The sequence below is a fragment of the Mirounga angustirostris genome, unplaced genomic scaffold (genome assembly GCF_029215605.1).
Source record: "Mirounga angustirostris isolate CCGP_5_RB_7025 unplaced genomic scaffold, mMirAng1.0.hap1 SCAF_7, whole genome shotgun sequence".
NCBI lineage: Eukaryota > Metazoa > Chordata > Mammalia > Carnivora > Phocidae > Mirounga > Mirounga angustirostris.
This window is the reverse complement of record NW_026991715.1, coordinates 106,387,127-106,408,782: the sequence shown is the minus strand read 5'-3', so window position 1 is coordinate 106,408,782 and position 21,656 is coordinate 106,387,127. Positions and strand designations below refer to the sequence as shown.

At 50.9% G+C, this 21,656-nt stretch overlaps 2 protein-coding genes across 5 annotated transcripts in view; one reads left to right on the top strand and one right to left on the bottom strand.

The window, feature by feature from the left end:
- The first annotated feature begins 426 nt into the window (after positions 1-426).
- NIPAL4 (NIPA like domain containing 4) lies at positions 427-13,432 on the top strand. Its single transcript, XM_045887603.2, has 6 exons — positions 427-573; positions 3,785-4,024; positions 6,852-6,908; positions 8,037-8,127; positions 10,064-10,224; positions 11,064-13,432. The coding sequence occupies exons 1-6, from the start codon at positions 537-539 to the stop codon at positions 11,690-11,692; spliced, it is 1,215 nt and encodes a 404-aa protein (XP_045743559.1). The 5' UTR covers positions 427-536; the 3' UTR covers positions 11,693-13,432.
- A 1,622-nt stretch (positions 13,433-15,054) lies between these two features.
- The window catches only part of ADAM19 (ADAM metallopeptidase domain 19), a 79,329-nt gene continuing 72,727 nt past the window's right edge, over positions 15,055-21,656 (bottom strand). For 3 of the 4 annotated variants that reach the window (XM_045902059.3, XM_064596607.1, XM_064596608.1), the window contains 2 exons: positions 19,388-19,546; positions 15,055-18,643 (listed from right to left, as the gene is read on the bottom strand). In XM_045902059.3, coding sequence (XP_045758015.1) covers positions 19,433-19,546 — 114 coding nt within the window. In that variant the 3' untranslated portion in view covers positions 15,055-18,643; positions 19,388-19,432. The remainder of the gene's footprint in view (positions 18,644-19,387; positions 19,547-21,656) is intronic. The other variant, XM_064596605.1, reaches the window with a different exon arrangement.

Sequence of the window (21,656 nt, the reverse complement as noted above, 5' to 3'; positions counted from 1 at the left end):
AGGGGAAAACTCCGGGGTCTCAGACACCACCCCCGCCTGAGAGGGCTCCAACTGGCAGCAGTGCCTTTTCCAACCCCCACATTCCCACTTCCACCTCGGCCAAAGAATCTCCCCCTCTCCCACCTGTCGGGACCCGTCAACTCTGTCCCTGCGGACGCAACTGGCTGCAGTCCGGCCGTTTCGCGGAGCGGCGGCGCCGGGGGACCCTCCTCCTTGCCTCCGGCCGGGGGCGCGACGCGGCGACTCCCTCTCGGGGAGCCCGGCAGCCTCCGCACCCCGGGAGGGCGTGCGCCCCTCTGCGGGCAGCTCGGGCGCTGGGCCCCCGACCCAGGGAGTTGCCCGAGACGCCGGGTGACTCCTCCCCGGGGACCGTCCCCGTCTGGGGCGCGTCATTCTCTCCACCCCTGGGGCCGACCCCGGCAGCTTCTCGCACGCCGGCCACGCCGGGACGGGTTTCGGCCACCTGCCCCAGAGCCGGGGAGCCCCGGGCGCCAGCCGCCCGCGCGTCGGTCCGTCGGTCGGTGCGCGCAAGGCCCATGGAGCTGCCCGCCAGCAACGCCAGCTGCCAGAACGGTGCGTGCGGGCCCGAGGAGCCCCGGGTGCGCCGCGCGCTTCGCGCCTTCCCTTCCCCGCGTCTGCTCCTTTCCCTCGCGTCTGCTCCTGCGGCGGCCCAAACCGGGGAGGGCAGGGTCAGCGCGGCTTGTGGTCAGGCCCGTCTTGGCGCGGGGTGGGGGGGTGGGGGGGAGCAGGCTTCTGGCTGACTTCCCCACCTTTGAGGCTGGGGAGCTGAGAGGGCGATTGGGAGGGAAGGGGACGCGTGGGGAGGGAGGGGGCAGAGGGGGGCATAATTAACTGGAGCTGGTCAGCCCGAGGTGGGGGTTTTCACGGTAATTTATGTATCGTTGCTTCAGATTCTTGCACCTGCCCAGGTCTGGTTGTCTCCCTGGGGCCCACCAAAGACAAGGGAGAGGGGCGCAGACACTCACCACCTCCAAACCCACCCGCACCCTGTAGGTGGGAAAGAACAACCCAGGGAGGGATAAGGAAAGACCCTGAGCTTAAGTTGAGTTCTTACCAGGAACCGGGTGGTAGACTAAGCCCTTTACCTGCATTATCTCATTTAACCCTGAACCCTAGAGGGCAGATAGGTATTATTACCTTGCTGTCTCCTTTCTGAAGAGAAAGAAACGGAGGCTCTGAAAAGCCTGATAATTTGCTCAAGCTACTGCAGTGGGGGGAGTGGAATATAAAATTAGAGCTCTTGGATTCTCAAACATGTACTCATACTACTGTACGCCTTTCTTGGTATGTCTGCATGTTCCTACCTCCTCTTGCAATGGCAGCCTGTCGGATAGCCCTGTTTCTCTAACTTCTTTTTCCCAGTGAAGTGTTCAAAGCCAGCTCTGTGGGTGTTGGCTGGCTTTGGTCTCCTGGCCAACAATGCAGTCCATTTTCAGCCTCACCTTCCCCTGGGGAAGAATACGTTCCCTGGTCCTAGCATATTCTGGAAAAGAAGAGGGAATCACCGGGCCCAACACACATTTGTCTAATGAGCATCCTCCTCAGAACTGGACTTTCTTTGGCCATCAGCCCTCTCTCTTTTTCTTTCTGTCCTCATGGGAAAACTTAATTCAGTGGAGGCTACTGCGCCCCTGGGTGCTTCAGGCCTCCCCAAAAGAGGCAAGCTCACCCTTTGGCCCCACCTCCTGGAGATGCACCTTCGGGAGGGCAGGGGAAGGGGGTAGGAATGGGATTGGCCTTCTTCTTGGGAGTCACCTTCCTTGGCCCATGTCCTGGCTCTGGCTCATTTCCTGTGTTCAGGGAACTCCCCAGACTTGACGGTCTGACCTGAGGAACAGGAGTGAGAGGTCAGACCAAATCTGAGTAGGGATGGAGATGCCTTCTTGTCTCACCTTCTCTTGATTGTGAGACAGGTGTCAGGAAGAGAGATCTCCCATGGCCAAAGACACATGGATGTCCCCTGGTGGGTTCCAGGCCCAGCTCTGCCACTAGGTTTTTGTGAGACTCAAGCAAGTCCTTCCCCTTCTCAGGGCGTCAGTTTTCCTGGCTGCAGGTAAGAGGGTTAGGCTGTCTTCCCAGGGCTCTCCCAGCACCATTCTGTGCTTCTGTGCCATGGAAGAAAGGTCAATGTTGCCCTTACTTTATTCCACCCAGATGCCACTCTCTGATCCAGACACACTGATGCCAGAGCTGCCGGACCATTAGGGCGCGCTCAGTACAGCCTGGAGTTCTCACTGCTCTGAGAAGTGCCACCCAGGCTTACATCCTTGGCACAGTTTTGAAATTCCAGTTTGAAAAAGACCTTCTACCACCAGAGGTCACGAACTCAGATGCCTACAGGGGCTGAGCACATAACCAAAATGACTGAAGGGAAGCAGATAGGGACACTGGGGCATTGCAAAGGACATGTCCCTTTGTGGGGGCAGCCACTCTCATCTGCAGTCAGTGGTCAGCTCTGGAAAGGTGTGCTCGATGAGGTAAACAGAGGCAGCTCAAAAGCTGAATTTTCATGGGAAATCGGATTTTAAAATGTTGGTAATGAATTCATAGTTTAAAACAACCCTCAGGAGGCCAAATGGAACCCCAGCCTGCCCTTGCTGCCTGCCCTGTGGGGTGTAGGTGACAGTTAAGTGCATGGCTTTGGCATCACATGGGCTTCGGGAACAATTTGGCTTCACTGTGTACCACCAGTGTCGTCTTACTCAGCTTACCAAACTTATCAGGGCCCCAGTTTCTTCCGCTAAAACCGGGACATGATCACTGTGCCATTTCCATGATAGGAATGCTCATGCAAAGCCCCAGAGTGGAGGAGCATGCAGTCCTGGCGCTGGGGGATTACTGGCTGTGCTTTACTTGGTTTTACTGAACTTGGGCAACTTAGCTCTTCTGACGGAGGGTCTGCCCCTCGGGCCCAAGTTTGTCCTATTATCCTTGGCGTTTGTGCCAGAGGGCAAGCAAGGGTTGGCGGGTTCTGGGGCATGAGGGCTGACTTGGGCTCTCAGGATCTCTAGGACTTGTAAGGCAAACTAAAGAGACGCTCCATGGGACGGCAGGGACAGCAATCCCTCTGAGGCCTCAAGGAGGCCCCAGCCACTGACCACGGGCATCAGAGGTCTTAGAATAAGGCCCGGGAATGGTCAGTTCTAACCAGTAGGCTGCTTATATTTAATTATCTTCAGGCCTAGAAGGGGCTGTGGGCTCTCTCGCCTCACTCCCTCATGTTAACTCTCAGGAGTCTCCATTGTGGCTAGAGGTGGGGATATGGAAGTAAAGAGGTCTCTTGGAGGGGAGAATCCTTGTGTGATCCTGAGCTGTTGGAGGTCCAGAAGCTGGGAGGGGATGCCTAGGAAGGGTGGGAGTTTGGATTCCGTGATGCTTGAGAGCCTGGAAGACCCTGCTTGGTGAGTGGGGCATTAGTACACCTTAGTGGTCATGTGCTGGAGTTCTGAAGTCAGATAGTCTGTGTGCTTAGGCAAGGTGCCTGACCTCTCATGGCCTCTCTTTCCCATCTATGAAATGGGAACTCAAGGCAGCGCTTATCTGACAGATGGTTATAAAAATTGGATGAGTTCATGCAAATAAAACCCCTAGCTGGGGGTAAGGACTCAGTGAATGTTATTTATTACTGTTAGGTTGAGGCCCATAGTGTGGATGGAGGCCCACTGCAGCTGAACTATGGGGTCTGAACCAGTAGCCAATTCCAGTATTTGAAAGCATGAAGACGTCCCCAGCGTGACTCTCTTATGGTGGTCTTCCCGTCCAGGTTCCCTGATCAGCGTGTACTGCTCCTCCCACCAAGTGGTGTGCCAGATCGTCGGTGACCTCAGCCCCCACGTGCCCAGCAATGTCACCTCTCACGACTGGAAGGAAAGGTTCAGGCAGAACTACAGCTTCTACATTGGTCTGGGCCTGGCCTTCTTGTCTAGTTTCCTCATCGGCAGCAGCGTCATCCTCAAGAAGAAAGGCCTTCAGCGACTGGTGGCCTCTGGGGCCACACGGGCCGGTAGGGTCCTGGCGGGGAGGGTGGGTGTGGGGTGTTAGGCAGCAGAGCCCCCAGCCAGCCCCATGAACCTCCCTTCACAAGGGGGCCCCCGCGGTTGGCGAGCCTGGCCTACATGGTCACAAAAGGCTCATCGTCAACCCTGCTGGGAATCCAATCCACCCGCAGGAGACCTCCCTTTAAAATCCAACATTTCTGGAGAACTTCAAGATATGTTAGTTGGGGTACAGATAAGGAAAAGTCTCAGGGCCAAGAATGAGAAACCCCAGATCTAGTCCAGTTTTATTTCTTACCCGCTCTGTCATCCTGGGCAAGCTGAATGGGAATCAAATACCTCCGTCCAGAGCAGTGTGACACACTACTGTGCCCTCCGGACTCCCAGATACGGCCCACTCAAGGCCACAAAAGAATTCCTGAGTCTCTGTCCGCAAGGATTTGTTTGCTTGGAAAGAAGGTGTATTTCTATGAACCCACCCTGGAGAAAAGGAATCACGCGTAAAAAAATTCATTCATTGAATTATCCTTCACTGCATACCAGCTGTACCAGGTCCCACGCTGGGCGTGGGGACCCAGTGCCCCGTGGGGCATTGAGCCGCACGGGGGACACAGGCAACTGTTCCACAGTGGTTGGCGTGCTCTTCGTCATGGGGAAAATCCAGGACACTTTGGGGATATTTTGGAGGGCCCAGGCTTGGAAGGTTAGGGGAGGTTTTCTGTAAGAGGTGATCTGGAAGCTGGGACTTGATGAGATGGCCAGGTGAAGGGGAAAAGAGGAGGATGTGGTGTTCCAGGCAGAAAGAACAGCATGTGCAGAGGCTCCGAGGTGAGAGAGCATGAGTGATGTTAGAAGCTGAAAGTAGCTCAGGATGGCTGGAGCATGGGGCTGGGGGTGGGGGGGCGGGGGTAAGAGATGAGGGAAGGGCCAGATCGTGAAGGGTCTTATAAACTGGGTCACAGAGTTTGGGTGCAGTTGTAAGTGACAAACGTTTTAGGCAGGGGAGAGACATAGTTCAATTGACAATTTGAAAAGATTCCTGGTTGCTGGGTGGACAATGGATTAGGGGACAAGCCTGGCACCTAGGAGACCAGTTAGGGGAGAGAGACTGCACAACTTGGACTGGGAGAATTGCGTTGGTAACAGAGACCGTGGTGGAGTCCAGAGATAGCTTTTGAAGTTAGAACTTACTGGGTTTGGTGTTGACTGGCTCCAAGGGGAGGGTAAAACAGAGTCGAGACTGACTCAGCTTTCTGACTTGAGCAACTGGGGAGATGAGGGTGTTGTTTTCTGAGCTGAAGAATGCAGTATGAGCAGGTTTATGGGACTATGATGGTTCAAGTTTGGACATGTTCAATGTAGTGTTCTGCGGGACACTGCTTTGGAAGCAAACTCCTAGGGTTCCAATTCTAGCTCTTCCATTCCTGGTGATGTGATCCTGTGCAAGGGAAGTGTTTTTTTTCTGTGCCTCAGTCTCTTCATCTGTAAAATGGGATTCAGAACAGTTCCAACCACTAGGATTCTTGTGAAGATAAGTAGTGTGTTTACAAAGAGGCTTGGCCCAGAGTCAACACGAGGATTGGCGTTACTGGGAGGGCCCGGCAGGCAGTTGGATGCCCAGGTTTAGAGCCAGGTGCTCTCTGAAATGGAGAGCTGTGAGGTGTGGGGAGGAAGTCAGGAGCAATGGTCTTGGCTGCTCTGTCCTGTACTTCTGGACAAGTGTCCGAAAGTCCACCATGTGAACCGAACAAACACAATTCTGGGCATCATAGCATCTCCATTTTAGTGGGAGAAATGTCAGAAAAGAAATACATTAACTCAAATTATAAATAAGTACCATGAAGGAGAAGAGCTGGTGATGAAAGAGAATCCCAACAGGGCAAAAAACAGAGATAAAGGGGTCAGGGAGGGCATCTTAGGGGAAGCAACATTCAAGCAAAGTCCTGAAGAGTGAGTGTAGATATAAGCAAATATCATCAAGAAGACTATCCCTGACACGGAAAAGCAAAGGTCTTCAGGCCAAAAAGAGCTCATCCGTTTGGAGGAACTAGAAGAAAGCCTGAGTGGCAAGATAATGGTAAGAAGAGTGGTAAGAGATGCTTTTGGAGATGTGAACATGGTCAAACTATGAACTGGCTTGTTTAGGATTTTGGTCTTTTATAGAGTATTTGGAAGCCATTGGCCTGTTACAAGCTGAGGAGTGACAGTCTGCTTTATAGTCTTAAAGACCATCAGCTACTGTGAGGGAATGGGTTTGAAGGGATGGTGAGAGTGGCACCAGATGAACCTGGGGAGGCTGTTGCCTCACCCCAGGCCAGAGGGGGTAGTGCCTTGGAGTCAGGTGGGGCAGACACATGTGAGATGCTCTTTGGAGAGGGAAACAGCGGGATGGATGGAACACAAAAGGTGAAGGAGTGGGAGAGTCAAGGGTGATTTCCTGGGTTCTGGCTTAAGCAACTAGGTACATGGAGGTACCACTTACTGAATTTCCTTTGGTGGGTGGGTGGCATTTAAAATCAAGGGTTCTATTTAGGACAGTGTTTGGGATGCCTGTGAGAGATCCAAGAGATGTCAAGTAAGCAATTGGACATTCATCTAGGCTCAGAAGGAAGGCTCAGTGCACATATATGAAATAAGGACACCAGTGTAAAGATGGTATGTGAAACTTTGGGAATGGATAAAGTCGCCCAGGAGGGGACCCAGAGGCACGCCCAGAGGACTAACCACAGGGAACATATATTGAACCCTTCAAGACTGGGGAGTGAAGGTAGAGATGGGAAAGGTGCCTGAGAAAGCATGGCCAAGCTCTAACTTTTTGTCCATTCCTTTCTGCAGTGGATGGAGGGTATGGCTACCTGAAGAATGCCATGTGGTGGGCTGGATTTCTCACCAGTAAGTGGGCTCTTTCCTAACAACACTGACCCATTGATGGCAGAAGCAGAGATGAAAAGAGGGGTGAATGGGGCCATTTCTGTCTTCATTGTGCAAAGTGTGACTCTCAATGGGAAAACCTTGGCAATCTTTGCAGGAAGAACATCTTCCCTGTATTTCAGATTACATTCTCCACCCAAAGTCAGTCCATCCATGAAACGTGTATCCCCAGAGAGGCTTGTAGAGAGCTGCTAATGTTAGAGGTGTCATTTCTCAACTTCCCTTGAAACAGAGAGAGTTATCACTGCCGGTTGGAGTCTCTTGGGGCTCCTCAGCCAGGTTTTCCATTCCAGAGGCAGTGTGTTGGCTCACTTAGAGCATGGCTGGTCTGCCACTTAAAGTTTGCCCAGATTTGCACATTCACACGTTTCCCCTGCTTTCCATCACCCTCGCTGGCTTTCAAACCCTAATTCTTTCGAATGGAAGATTACCCAGCTTTCCATTTATAAATCAGGTTTTGATCCCAGTCTTAGCCAGGGCTACCACATTCATCCTCTCCTTTCAAAGGGCAGACCCAGGTCATTCTTTACCAGCAGAGACAGAAAATGCACTTGCAGGAGTCTGCAAACTAGAAACTCAAATGTGGAGAATTAGGCCCTGTGAGGACGTCAGACTTTCTAACCACCTGCCCACAGTTCCTCTGGGAGAGATGGCTCCACGACCAAGTGGTACCTGGAGAATCAGTAACTAAATGTTTCTTTTTTTGGAAATTAACACTTTCTAGAATGCATCTTAAGATACAGACCAAACATGAACAGTCCCTGAGGTACACTTACCGGTGGCCTGGACTAGAAGCCAAGACGCCGAAGGAACAGGAAGGCGTCCTTCCACAAGCATGTCATGTGACCTTGGACTCTGGGCCTGGCTTGCCCATCTTTAAAATGGAAGGATTTGATCAGGAGAGTCTGGGCCTGACCGTCCAATCAGATTCGCTAGGGGGAAAGCGTAAGGACCAAGCCTTTAGGGAATGTGGGCCCGAGATTCTGTGAATGGCTGATCACTAAATGAAGCTGTCTCTACCCAGGTTAGTGTGGGCTGGAGACGGTGCGTCGAAGCCACACGAGCCTGTTTTCTCCCTTCGTTTCTTAGTGGCTGCTGGAGAAGTTGCCAACTTCGGGGCCTACGCATTTGCCCCTGCGACAGTCGTCACGCCTCTGGGAGCGCTGAGTGTCCTCATAAGGTTATTGTCACCTCTCTTGCTGTCTCTGCCTCCTTCCTATTTTCAGTTTGTTGATGTCTGGAACTGTGAGTGGGGTCACCTGCCACTTGCAGTCAGGGACCTGGGTCGGTCCCAGCTCCCAGAAAGGGGCACTATGCTGGCTGGAGCTCCCGAGCCCTGGATTGTTTGCTGCCTCTTGTCCTAGCATCCCCTCCCACGACTGGCCAGTAGAGGGACAGGCCAAGCCCAGACCAGTTGGAAGGGCTTCCGGGGCCACCAAGCTGAATGTCTCACGTCAACGTTTTGGTGTGTCAGTAGGCGCGGCGTGCAAGTTGAAAAGCATGAGCTCCAACCTTAAGCTCTGCCGCTTAGTAATGACATTACCATGGACCAGTCACTTAGCTGCCCCAAGCCTCAGGTTCCCCATCTGCTCAATGGGGATGCGAATAATCCCTACCTGAAGGCATTTCTTCCAGGGCTACGTGGGCTTCCCACTGCCACATTCTTCTTGAACTATAAACATAGTTCCTCCGTGGGGGTCTTGGAGCCCAATTTGACGCTGGCTGTGATCATTGGCGTAACCCGGGAGTCTTGGCAAATCCCAGCGAACCACACCCCGCACCCACAGTTGCCTCTGTTTTGTTTTACGCTCTTGATGGCAATTTTGTAACATTTACCCAGTCGAAAATAAACAGAGGCATGCCTCACATGACACAGCGGGCTGATGTAGCTGAGATAGCACTACGGCATATCTGACGATGTGCAAATGCCCACTCCCAGGAAGTTAGGAGGGGTGGGGAGTCCTCCACTGTGTGACCTCTGCCTATGCCAATGCCCCCGACTCTCTTGAATGCAGATGTTTTGGGTGGTTTTAGAGGAGCGATGGAAGACATTCAGAGGAGCTCAGACATCAATCCCCTCTCTCTTGATACCTTAAACCGGAATTTTGGGGAGTAATTCAGTCCTAGATCAGCCAACTGCTTTTTACCGTAAGCTCAGGTTACCTTCATAAAGAAACGGAAACCTGCCCTGTGATCACACCTGTCTTGCCCAATTTCCTTCCCTTCTTCCCTCACCTCTGCCACCTCATCTGAGGAGGTGAGGGGAATGAAAATCATATCACCAAGGAATAGCAGGAAACTGGAGGCGTTTTGCCCAGGAAAGAGAAAACTCAGGGAAGTCACTGGGATTCTCCTTAATGAGGTGTGGAAGAAAACGCATAGGTTTTATAATTAGACAGAAATTCAGCTAAAATCCTGGCCCTGCTACTTACCAGTTGTATGACCTTGCCAAGTTATTTTAACTTCTACGAGATTGTTTTCTCAGCTATAAAATGGAGATAGTATATTTTACTTCTCAAAGAGTTGTGACATGTTAATGAGGTATAGTAAGTAGAAAATTCCTAGCGTAATACCTAGTCCATAATATAAGCCCAAAACATAGTGCCTGTAATTGTCATCGTGGTTGTTTATATTGGCATATACAAATGGAACAAGGAATAGCTCTGTATGACTCAAGGAATAGAAATAGGACAATGAGTAGAAATTACCATATTTTTGGTAATTAGAATGAACCTACGATAGATTCATTTACTTTGTGAAGGGGTCAGTTGCTTGCATCAGAGGTATACAAGCCAAGCCTGAAAGCAGTCTGTTGGTAATATTAAGGGAAGATGTGCTCTTTGGGTAGGAAGTTAGACAAGAATGCCCTGAAGGGCTTTTCCGACTCTTCTGTTTGGGGATCCCTTTAGTCTTTGAAGTGAAAGAAATCCACAAGTATGTCGATTCCTCCAGCACACACTGTAACACTCCCATAAATTTCTATTTCAAACGTTTTGGGGGAAGAGTAGTAAGTCCTGATCTGTTCTTCTCCACGAATGCTTGCTCAGCCCCCATTTTCCTTCAGAATGCTGGGACAGGCCTGGCTGCTAAACCGTCTCTCCCATGTCCTCGTGCAGTGCCATCCTGTCCTCATACTTCCTGGGAGAGAATCTGAATCTGCTGGGGAAGCTGGGCTGTGTGATCTGTGTGGCCGGCAGCACAGTGATGGTGATACACGCCCCCGAGGAAGAGAAGGTCTCCACCGTCGTTGAGTTGGCTGCCAAAATGAAAGACACAGGTAGGCTCCCCCCACCCCGTGAGCAGGAAGACACTGGGGAATGAACCCCAGGAAGGTCTAACTGGGGGCTGACCATGCCAGGTGCTGCCACCTGGAGGTGAAGGAAGCTAAAGAAAGAAGGAAAGTTGGGGGGCTGGTCCTAGGGTTAGCTCACGGGCTTCCCAGGCTGATGCGTGTTGATGTTATTTATCACGTGTTTATTATGTGCCAGGCACAGTTCTAAATATGTTCTATGCATTATCCTGGTCTGTTCAGGCTGCTATAACAGAATACCACAGACTGGGTGGCTTATAAACTGCAGAAATGTATTTCTTACAGTTCTGGAGGCTGGGAAGTCCAAGATCAAGGCCCTGGTAGATTTGGTTCATAAACGGCCAACTTCTCTCTGTGTCCTCACCTCACATGGTGGAAGGGGTGAGGGAGCTCTCTGGGGTCTCTTCTACAGGAACACTAATCCCATTCATGAGGGTGCCACCCTCGTGACCTAATCACCTTCCAAAGGCCTCATGTCCAAATACCATCACATGGGGATTAACGGGGGTTGGGGGGACGACACAGTCTTGTAGCATGCATTATCTCATTTAATCCCGCAAAAAAAAAGATCTAGGAGGAAGGCCCTATTATTAGGCCTGTTTTACAAATAAGGAAATGGAGGTCTTGTGGTTAATTAATAACCTGCCCCAATTATTAAGAAGTTGCGACGTGAGCCTGGAACCCATGTCTGCCTGACTTTAGAGCCCATGTCCTTACTGCTATATCCCATGACCGTGGTTAGAGGGCTCTAAAAACTAACTGCATCCTCTGCAGCTCAGATTATCCATCTCCCACCCCTTCTGAAGGGTACATCGTGTTTGCTGTGCTTCTGCTGGTGTTCTGCCTCGTCCTCATCTTCGTCATCGCGCCACGCTACGGACAAAGGAATATCCTCGTTTACATCGTCATCTGCTCGCTGATCGGGGCCTTCTCCGTGTCCGCCGTCAAGGGCCTGGGCATCACCATTAAGAACTTCTTCCAGGGACTGCCAGTTGTGCGGCATCCCCTCCCCTACATCTTGTCCCTCATCCTGGCACTTTCTCTCAGCACTCAGGTCAACTTCCTGAACAGGGCACTAGACATTTTTAATACCTCCCTGGTGTTCCCCATCTATTACGTGTTCTTCACCACGGTGGTGGTTACCTCCTCCACTATCCTCTTCAAGGAATGGTACAGCATGTCTGCAGTGGACATTGTGGGCACCCTCTCTGGCTTTGTCACCATCATTCTGGGTGTGTTCATGCTTCATGCTTTCAAAGACCTGGACATCAGCCACACCAGCTTGCCCCACATGCACAAAAACCCAACCCCCTCTCCCACCCCTGAGCCCACTGTCATTAGACTAGAAGACAAGAATGTCCTTGTGGATAACATAGAACTCTCCAGCACCCCATCACCAGAAGAGAAGCCCAAAGTATTTATAATCCACTCTTAAAGCTTGGAATCCATGAGTGAGAAGATGAGCTCTACGGTACAGCCTGACCTCTCCATTTCAGAGGCACCTGGTTATCTTCACCAGCCCTGTTACCAATGGGCTCTCTTTTCTTGAGATGTTCATCTATACCTCATCACTGTTTCTAGAAGGAAAGTCCCTACCCAGTGAGTGGCGGTGGCAGAACTTCGTGGAAACAGCCTCAGTGACCGAATACATTGGTGCCAGCAGGTCCCCTGGACCTCCCTTCCCACTTGTTTCCTCAGTGCCATTGCTGTGTTGGTGAGAAGAAGAGAGAATTTGACCCGCTGAATGTAGCACAGGCCAAGACCTTCCCTGAGATGCTGGTTGTCGGGAAATCCTTAGCACTGGTTCTCCTGAGACTGAATCCCATTCCTCGGCCCAAGGATGAAGTGCAGCGGGTTCTTAGAGGCCCAGACAGCAATTCATCATGCCCCGCCTCCCCCCGCCCCCATCCAGAGCTGACAACTAATGTGACACGTCCTGCTGCTTTTGCCACTTGGTCTTTGGAGACAAAAGCATGACCTCAGCTGACCTTCTTACTGTGAAAACCATCTGATGTCTCAAGGAACATTTCCACCAACCCCATTCCCCGAGCACTCCAGCCTGGAGGTCAGCATCTTATTTTCCATCCACTCTGCCCCAATCCCTGCCCCTTCCATCTCTCTTTCTGGCCAAAGGAGTTGTCACTGAGACATTCGGGCAATTACCTTAGAACTCAAAACAAAATGACAAGAACAACAACAAAAGATCCTCCACAGCCAAGCTCTGCTGGTGCAACCCAGTGTTTCATTTTGCCTCGCTCTGGAAAGAGAACAGCATTTGCACTGCTCTTAAAAGTAGTCTGGCTGTCAAGATAGAATTTGGCAGAACGCACTTTCCTTTTCCTCAAGGAGTCAACCAAAATATGATTTGGGGAGATGGGGAGAAGGAGGAGCAATGTTGGGATTTGGCAGAAAGCAGCCATAGGCCCTCTAGAAACCTGGCGCTAACTTTTGTGTTTACTCTGGTGCCCAACCAAGAACCCAGGTGGAAGGGGCTCCGGGTAATTTCTGGGATGTAGCCTTAGAGGCCTGAGCAGTGGGATCAGCTTTGAACTTTAGTGGCCAATGGGGCGCAGGCTTGGCATGGGGTGCATTCTGGCTGTTGATCAGATCGCCCCCAAGCACCCAATCCCACTGATGAGCTCCCCGCCCCGGGAAGCAGCAGGTCATGACTGTTCCACCACCATCTACTCTGGGGACTGCCTTTGGTCCCCTCACATTTAACCAGAAGCTTTCAAAACACAAGAGCAGCTAGAGAGAGAGAATTTCCTTCTTGTCTTCTTTCTAGCTCCAAGAGTATGGGCGTTGGTTGAAGGACCACTGAAAGGGAAGTAAGAGAGCCAGTATATCTGTAAAGAGGGAAAGCTTGGTCCTCAGCCCCCAGGTGGGCACAGAGCCTCCCCTGTATAACCCTATACCTGTGTCCTGTGTTACCAATGGGCTCTAAGCACATGCCCTAAGCACAGCCAAACCCGGGCAGGACTCTTGCTGGCCCTGAAGCTCCAAAGGCTTGGCTGACCCACAGACTGGCTTCCTGCACCTCCAGCCTCAAAACCCCGGGTTTTAATGAATGTGGATTTCTGTCTGTAACTAAAATCAATGCAACATGTTGGATCTTGAGAATGGCAGTCATCTAAGGGCCCTGAGAGTGTGGTCTACAGGGTCAAGAATAAAGACCTCTGAGTATGTTTACTTGATATTTGTGTCTTGGCCTTCTTTGAACACGGAACAATTAAGCTGGTTTGTCTGGTGCTGAGGGGCTGGTGCTCAATCTCTGGAGGGTTGTGGCTGCCAAGTAAGTCCCTCCGGTAGCTTTCGTAGCCGCACACCCTCACTGCAGTGGGAAAGGCCGTTTTGGGAATAGTCCGTTGAAGATATTCATCCCTTGTTAATGCCTGAGCCCTTACTGGGAACCAGGCACAGTACTAAGAGCTTCATGTGAATTCTTTAAGTCCTCACAAATCCCCAAGGTAGATATATTTTTTTATCCCCATTTTATGTATGAGGAAAGGGTCTCAGGGAGGTTAAGTAATCGCCCAAGGTCAAACAGCCAGAAGAATCTAAGCCTAGAGTCTTAACCACCAGGCAGTGTCTCTCTCCAAAGGTTGCCAAACGAAGGTTGGCATTACTTTGTACTTTTCTTTTCTTGTCATCTGCGCTGTTTCCCCTGTCTGGACTGAAGCCCCATCGGAGTTGGTCTTAATTTGCTGCTTATTCTCAATGCCTAACACATAGTCGGTACTCATAAAAACATTTACTGAATGAAGAAACAATACTGTTCCAATAGTCCTTCTTTGCCCAGACTCTCTTGGGGGCCAGCTCTGGATTCAGAGCAGATCTTAATGAACCCCTGGCATGTCCAGCAGAGCAACTCTAAAACTGTCGCAGTCAGCAGTTTCTGAGCCCTTGGCCTGTGCCGGGCACAGGTGGGTGCTATCATGTGGAGCACTTCCCTGATGATCACAACACTTTTAAGGGAGGTGTTATTCCCCAGGTATAGTGAAAAGAGCCTCAGGGTTCTGGAACTCATCCACTCTCATGCATCTAGTAAGCGGCAGAGCTGGGACGTGGACCCAGGTCTGTCCATCCAGGCTTTATGCATTATGTTGCTGACCAATCTAGGACTAGCGGCTGGTTTAGATGATGGTGCTAAGCAGGGAGGGGTGTTGGGTAAGGGGCTGATATCATGAGCAGGCATTGTAGTAAAGCATTTGTGTTTGATGCCTTTGAAATCCTTAGGCAATCTCAAAACGCTGAGAAGTTAGAAAAATAGAATCAGATACCAAAGACCTCCCAGGGCTTTTGTGAAGATTCAATGAGATCATTCACATAAAGAATGTAGGCTACAAAGCCAGCATATGTTAAATACTCAGTAAATGTTACCTCCTCTCATGGTTATTATGATTCTCTCTTAGAGAACCTTAGAATTGAGGTGGGAGTCAAATGAGACAATAAGGGTGAGGTCCTTTTGCAACTCAGAGGCACCAATGGATGTGAGCTGTTATCACGCAGGGCTCTGGAGTCCGAAAGCCTACCCAACACCAGCCTTGGCTCGGCACCTGCCCACCCAGCCCAACAGACCTTGCGCAAGTCTCTCCCCACTTTGAAGTGCATCTTACCTAGCAATAGGATGAGGAGGCGAACACAGGATCTCGGTTGTCTCCTAAACACATTAGTGTAGCAGGAAAGAAACATAGCAGAGAATCCCAGGATCATTCCTGCCTTTAGTGACCCAAGACCTAAGATCCAGGCTGAGCAGTGGGAGAATAAAGCAAACGAATAAAGAATTGCCAAACCAGACAACTTTCAAATGACAATTTATTTTAATTAAATACAAACAAGGAAAAAAGGCACCATGGCCCATTCAAGTATTTTGCATAGATGTACAATTATTGTAAACAATTAATAGGTGGACAAGAGAGAAGAGGAACTGTTTTCCGTGAACGATCGCCAAATAAAAAGAAAATTCACATTGCCCTAGATCCCAGACACATACATACACACACAGTGGATGGTGTGAGAGGGTGCACAGAAGGGTGACTTTGGGGACACTGGCTTGGATTCTGTAGAACCCCTCTTAGCAAGCTTCCCTAGGGATGGGGCACCTTTCCAGTTGGCATTCCCTTGGGTGTCCAGCAGAGCTGTTACATGCATATTTAACACAATCATGACTTTTGAACTGGTCCCCAATGTAAAATATGCAAGTCTTCCATACCCTTTGCCAAATAAGAATAAATTTGGACATAGGCAAGGGGAGGTTTTATTCAAAAGGATTATTGCAAGAGACAGCAAGGGGCTACTGTAGTATGGAGAAGGGGCTTCCCCAATCCTGTAAGATCTGCAAGCATCTCAGAGCTGAGGCAGAAAAGGGCCTTTATAGGGAGAAGTCAACAAGGCTAAAAAGAACGGATGGCAAGCAGGTAGTTACAACTTGGAGCCAGGCACCTGGGATAAAACTCCCACTGAGACAGGGAGACAGAAGTGTTAGCTCCCTTGGGGTTTACATTTCAGAGATGGCTACCCGGTTCTTAAGAAAAACATTTCCAGAGTTGTCAAACCGGCAGATTTATATCCAGCTCCATCTGAACAAAGGGCTGGTTAACTCCTCCAAGCTTTAGTTGGGCTCCTCTCCTCCATCCGACTCTGAACTTGGACCCACACTCAGCCTGAGCCAGCATACAGCCCCCCCGCCCCCCACAGCAGCCCCCTCCCTGGGAGGCTGAGTGCAAGGACACCCTAACTGTGGTTCTCTCTAGCCAAGTCCCCTCCGTCGATGCTTCTTTCTGAGCTTTGAGATGCTCGCGGACCTTGCAGGAGCTCACCTGAGCATCCTCCCTACTGCTAGAGCCCCTGCCCGGACTACAAATTCCCTTTCCCCACCTTGCAGTAATCCTTTCCAATAAAGTCCCTCTTAAGGCCATATTTGCTTTTATTTGTCACCTCAAAGCAGCACTTGGGCACAGGAGGGAAAAGGGAGCACTCAGGGGCCACTCTTGCTCCCGGGCAGGCTCCCCAGCCTGCCAGAATGGCGACTCCTGGTCCCTGAACACAGCCAGAAGTGAAAGCGTAAATAGAACGGGCTGCCAAAAGTCTCCATCAAATTTTAAAAATTCGACCTTCTTCCAGTTCACAGTACAATTTTATGGGATGGAGGTGGTATTAAAATAACAGAAGACAAAAACAGAAAAACAAGAAAATACAGCCCTGGGCTCTTTCCGGTATGTGTGCAGGGAGGGCAGATTTCCGGTTCGAAAGGCTCATGCAACCCCAATGGCTGTGGCATTTTCACTTCAGAGCCTTCGATCTCATGTCTGGGAGAAACGCTGGACATACCACAGAACAGTCTGTGAGGCATGCAGGTGGGTATAAGAGTGATTTTTTTTTTTTTTTTTTTGCCAGGGCGTTTTCACCTTTAGTTTTCTGGGACCCAACCTTGAGGCCTGGGGTAGTTTGGGGCAACACAACTACATGGAAGGCTGCCCCCTGACCTAATCAGGCAGCAAGGAAGGTGGAAACTGGCTATGGGGATCAACCAGGGCCCACGTCTGGGAGACAGAGGCATGAATATCAGACTACCTGAGGGAAAAGGGCCTCATTTTCCTGAGATCTTCCTAAATCCACCCCATGTGTGCCCCCAGGTGCATATGCCAAATCTCCCACTTGTCTAAAACCCGAGAACATCTATTGAGCACCTGTTGTATGTAGAGAACTGCAAGGGGGCCCTGGGTTGGTGGTTGGGAGGGAAAGCTCAAGCTTCTTCCTTGCACTGAGGTTTTCAAGAGTGAACAACGGCTCACTGCAGGAGGTGGGGACAGCACAGCACCCTTCTGGGGGCGGGAGACCATCACCAGAGGACATCTCCAGTGACGAGTCGTCCACTTTAGCAGAGCACCACGTAGCCTTCCTTCCCTGCTCCAGGGTGTGGGGGGGGGGGGGTAGTACCCACTGGAGTGGCATTTCCCCAGCTGCTCCAAGTTCTTCCTGTGAAGGTCAGATAAGGGCAGTGACCAGAAGAAAGAACACAAGGAAGTGGATGATAAAAAGCCTGGTGTTCCCAGCTCAGACTCTGTTCCGTCAAGGCCGTTGACCGTTGCTTCTCTACAGATCTCTAGAGACAGGTCAGCTCTCCGCTCAGAGGGCAATGATCGTGCCTCAAATCAGTGACCCGACCTAGGGACACGCTGGGGTGCTGCCCCCTTTGCTGCCATCCCTGAGGACCTACCTTAGATTTCCATCAGGGAGTAGAGGGTAAGACCCTCGCCCTGCCAAGGTCATAAAACACAATGGCAGATAAAGCTTCGATGCTCTCGAAGCACTCTTGGGAACCACCCAGGAAATCCAGTGGCTGACCCCTGAAGCAGGATCCTCACTTGTAGGTCATAAGCACCAGGTTTCCAAGAGGCTGGAACTGCTGAAGACCCACTCACGCAGCACCACACATTAGGTAGGTCTGAGCGGGGAAGAAGAAATTTCTGAAGGAGAAATCAAAAGTGCTGAGCACTTGGAAAGAGAAGAAAATAAAAGGCAACCAAGAATGATTCCAAGTTGAGAGCCGCAACCTTTGGCATTGGCTCAGAGGAGGCCCAAGCCTGGTGCTCCCTCTGCTGTCTACACTGCCCACAAATAGTACCTGTCAGAGTCAGGGGGACCCGTGCGAATAAGGGGGGGGCGCTTACGGGAGGGGGGGAGGGGACTTCTCTTGGTCACGTGTGGTCACAGGCCCAGGAGTGGCAACCTCAACCAAGCCCTGGGCAGGACCACAGTGGAGGCTGGTTTGACCCCTCTCAAACTCAGAGCTAAAAGGGATGAGTAAGCATCTGGCCTCTGTCTAGCTTGGGACCATCAAGGAAGACAGAAGCAATGGAAAGCTCTGATGCATACCCTCTACCATAGGACGTGGATGGATGGCTTCTCCAAGCTAAGTACTGGGCTGAAGGGCTGAACAGGACCTTTCCCAGCTGGGCTTATCAGCTCAGACAACCCAGATCAGCCCCACTGGCACCTCTGAGGTGACGGGCCAGCTGAAGGGAGGTTGGAGAAGAAGCCGCCATTCATCCTCTTCCGTGCTCTCTCCTCCCTTCCCCGGGGCAGTATATTGCACAAAACAACACTTTGATGCCATTGGATAGTAGTCTCTCTGGGCCTCCCAGGAAGCCAAGGAGGCACTGAGTCAAGAAGGAGATTTTCAGAGATGCAGTGATTCTAGGAGGAGGGAAAGAGGGGAGGAAGGAAGGACTTGGAGGTGGCCAGACATGCTTGTTCCAGACTCCATGGCCACAGATCCTCTGGGGGATTCAGAGTCCTCAAGGAAAGGCAGAAGCCCCTTTAGAGGGGTCTAGGTCTTCGAGCCAATCATCCCCCCAGCCCTCTGTGATCTGTGTTCAGGAAACTGTGGAAAGAAAGAGAAGAGAGCAAGAGAGAGATCAGCTAAATGCTGACCGGTGGAGTCAACGGGAGCTGTCTTCTTGCTTTTGACAGGTCAGAAGGATAAACAGACCGTCGGCTAAGAACAATTTCCCACAGAATTCTGTCACCATGTCTGTGCATCCAGACTATCAACCCTCCAGTGAGAGGCCAGGTGGGGCCCCCAACCCAAGCTGCAGTTCAGCCCACAGATTTCCCAGGCCTGGTGGGAACCGAGGGCAGTCAGCCAGCTTCCTCACCTCCTCCCTTCTGCCTTGACTCCCGGACTGGCAGCCTGAGAACGTCAGCCCCAGGGAAGAGGTAAGAAGAGGGGCCATTTGTAAATAGCCTCCCGAAGGCCAGCAGTTTATAGAAACTAACTGCCTTGACCTTCACGGCAGCCTGATGGGGCAATCCAGAGGAAAGAAAGCGAGACTCGAGAGTGATCTGCTCAGAGTCATTGAGTGGGTGAGTTGTAGATCCATGTTGGAAGCCAACATCGTTCAGGCTCCTAGCATCACCTTTCATAGGAAATGAAAAAACTCCAACTTTAACTTAAGGGATTCTCACGCAGGCACCAAGAAACACTAAGTTTTTGTCCTTGGCTTTTGTTCTGGAAATTCACACCCCTGCCAAAAGAAGCATGAATTGGTCTGCTTTCTCAACCACATTCTTGCCTCCTGGAGCCCTGTGGCCCCGGCTTATATCTTGAGGGCTCCCAAGGACTCACCTTTGGGACAGGTGCTGCCAGAGGCTGGGGCTGAAGACGGGCCTCTTAAGTGGCAGTGGGCTGCAGGATGGAAGCGCCACCTGGCCTGGGGAGGCTCTTGCGGCCTGGCACTGGGTTAGCTGGGAGTGCCTTCTGTGGCGGCCGCGGCCTGGAGAAATCCTGGGGAGAAAGCCACAAGCCTCACTCAAAGGCCGGAGGGGCCTGTTTGAAAGAAAACGCTCCCAACATATTACCGATCCAAATCAGAGGAGAAAAGGGATGTACTGTATGGTCCTATCTAAAAACGAATTGTGTGCGCGTATGTGTCTACATGCTCAGGAAAAAGCCTTTTTGGAGAGCAAGTTGGCAGTATCTGTTAAAATGAGAAATGGTCATTCTCCAATCTGATCATTCCGCTTCCTACCATTTGCATAGGTGCACAAAAACAAAATTGCAAGCACGTTGCTTGCAACACTGTTTGTGATAGCAAAGGCAATTACAAACAGCCAAAATGTCCATCAATAGACAAGTTAGTGAAGTTATATAGTGACAAATGAAGTGGTAGTTAAAAAGAATAAAGTAGGGCATACAAGCTGAGGTGGAATGATGATCGAGAGTCATTGCAAGCTGACATACAGGTTTATGTAAAATAAGTCACCACCTGCCTCCCCTATTGTCCCCACCAATGTAAATGTAAATACACAGAAGGAAGTCAGAAAGGATACAGACCAAACTGATAACAGAGGTTAGGGATGGGGTGCGAGTGGGGAGGGGGTTATCCAGGGGAACATTCAATTATTTTTAACATGAGCATATATGTGTATTACTTGAGTAAATAAAAAAAATTTTTTTTAAAAGAAGAAACCACATTTGCCATGTTGGTTTTCTGTGGGTAGTGCAATTAATGGGATTCTTCACTTTGTGCTTTTATATTTGTCTTGTTACCTTCTCAATAAGATCTTCCCTGACCACCTTACTTAAAATTACAACACCCCCCACTCTGGCATTCAGCATTCCCAGACCCTTTTATCCCAATCTACTTTTTTTTTTGAGGGGGTTTTATATCACTTTCCCTCCTCCAAAATACCATACAACTTACTTATTTCTTCTTTTCTGCCTCTCCACCCCCAATGAGACCAGAAGCAGGGGCAGAGGTCCTTGTCTGTTTGGTTCACTGATAGAGCTTAAGCTTCCAAGACAGTACCTAGTACACAGTAAGCACTCAACACATTTAGTTGAGTAAGTAAATCTCTGAGGGGCACCTGGGTGGCACGGTTAGTTAAACATCTGCCTTCGGCTCAGTCATGATCCCCGGGGTCCTGGGATGGAGCCCCGCATCGGGCTCCCTCTCTCTCTGCCCCTCCCACAGCTTGTGCACTGTCTCTCTTCTCTCTCTCATGAATAAAAAATCTTAAAAAAATAAATTTCTGAGCTAGTCAAAATCCTTCAAATATGTATTTCTTCTGTGATCAAAAAAAAAAAAAATTTTTTTTTTTCTTTACAGGGCAAAGAATGGGCCATGGCACCACCACTCACAGATCTCCAAGACTGTGAGGCATGAGCCAGAAGCCAATTCCAGGCACTGGGAGTCCCAGTGCCCGAAGACCTTGATGTTCCCCTTCCTGAGGTCACTAGCAGGCCTAACAATGGCCAAAAGGCAAAGCACAGGGAGAGGGCAGGAGCTAATCAGAGAAGCGGGATTTGGGGAAAGAAGCTTCTCACCCATGAGAAAACTGAAAGCAGAAACTAAAGCTCAAAGAACCGAAGAATAGCAGATTCTTGTGCCCAAAAAGCCGTGCTCTCCACCTCCATGCCCTCCCCCAAGGACAGTGCAATCGCCCACCCTTGCAGCCCAGACAGCGGCCACATGGCGGTGGCTGCTGGAGGCCAGGACAGAGACCTTCTTGGGGGAGGCAATAGCTGGGAGCAGACGTCAGGGAGCTGTGGGGAAGTGCTGTGCTCCCGAGCTGTTTGCTGTGCAAAACGAGCAACCGGGGGGCAGGGCGGGTATCTGGGCAGGAGCCTTATGGGCATGGCCACACCGCCCCCCACAGCAGCATCCTGCCACGGGCCCCGTTGCAGGGGCCTCAGCCAGCACAGTTTTCCAGAGGAGCAACAGTCCTGAGGCGCTCCGGCCCACTCGGGGGGCGGCACCGCCATCAGCCGAGCTGCACGGACCAGACACAGGGGGCATTGGCAATTACTCCCCGAGTCCCATCCGTTTTCTCTCCTACGCATCTCCCATCAGCTTCAATCCAGCACTCCTGCTACCCCTGCTCCAGGCTCCCGT

Coding starts and splice junctions, on each gene's coding strand:
- NIPAL4 (XM_045887603.2), top strand. CDS start 537: ATGGAGCTGCCCGCCAGCAACGCCAGCTGCCAGAACG. Junction 574..3,784: donor CAACGCCAGCTGCCAGAACG/GTGCGTGCGGGC, acceptor CTTCCCGTCCAG/GTTCCCTGATCAGCGTGTAC. Junction 4,025..6,851: donor CTCTGGGGCCACACGGGCCG/GTAGGGTCCTGG, acceptor TCCTTTCTGCAG/TGGATGGAGGGTATGGCTAC.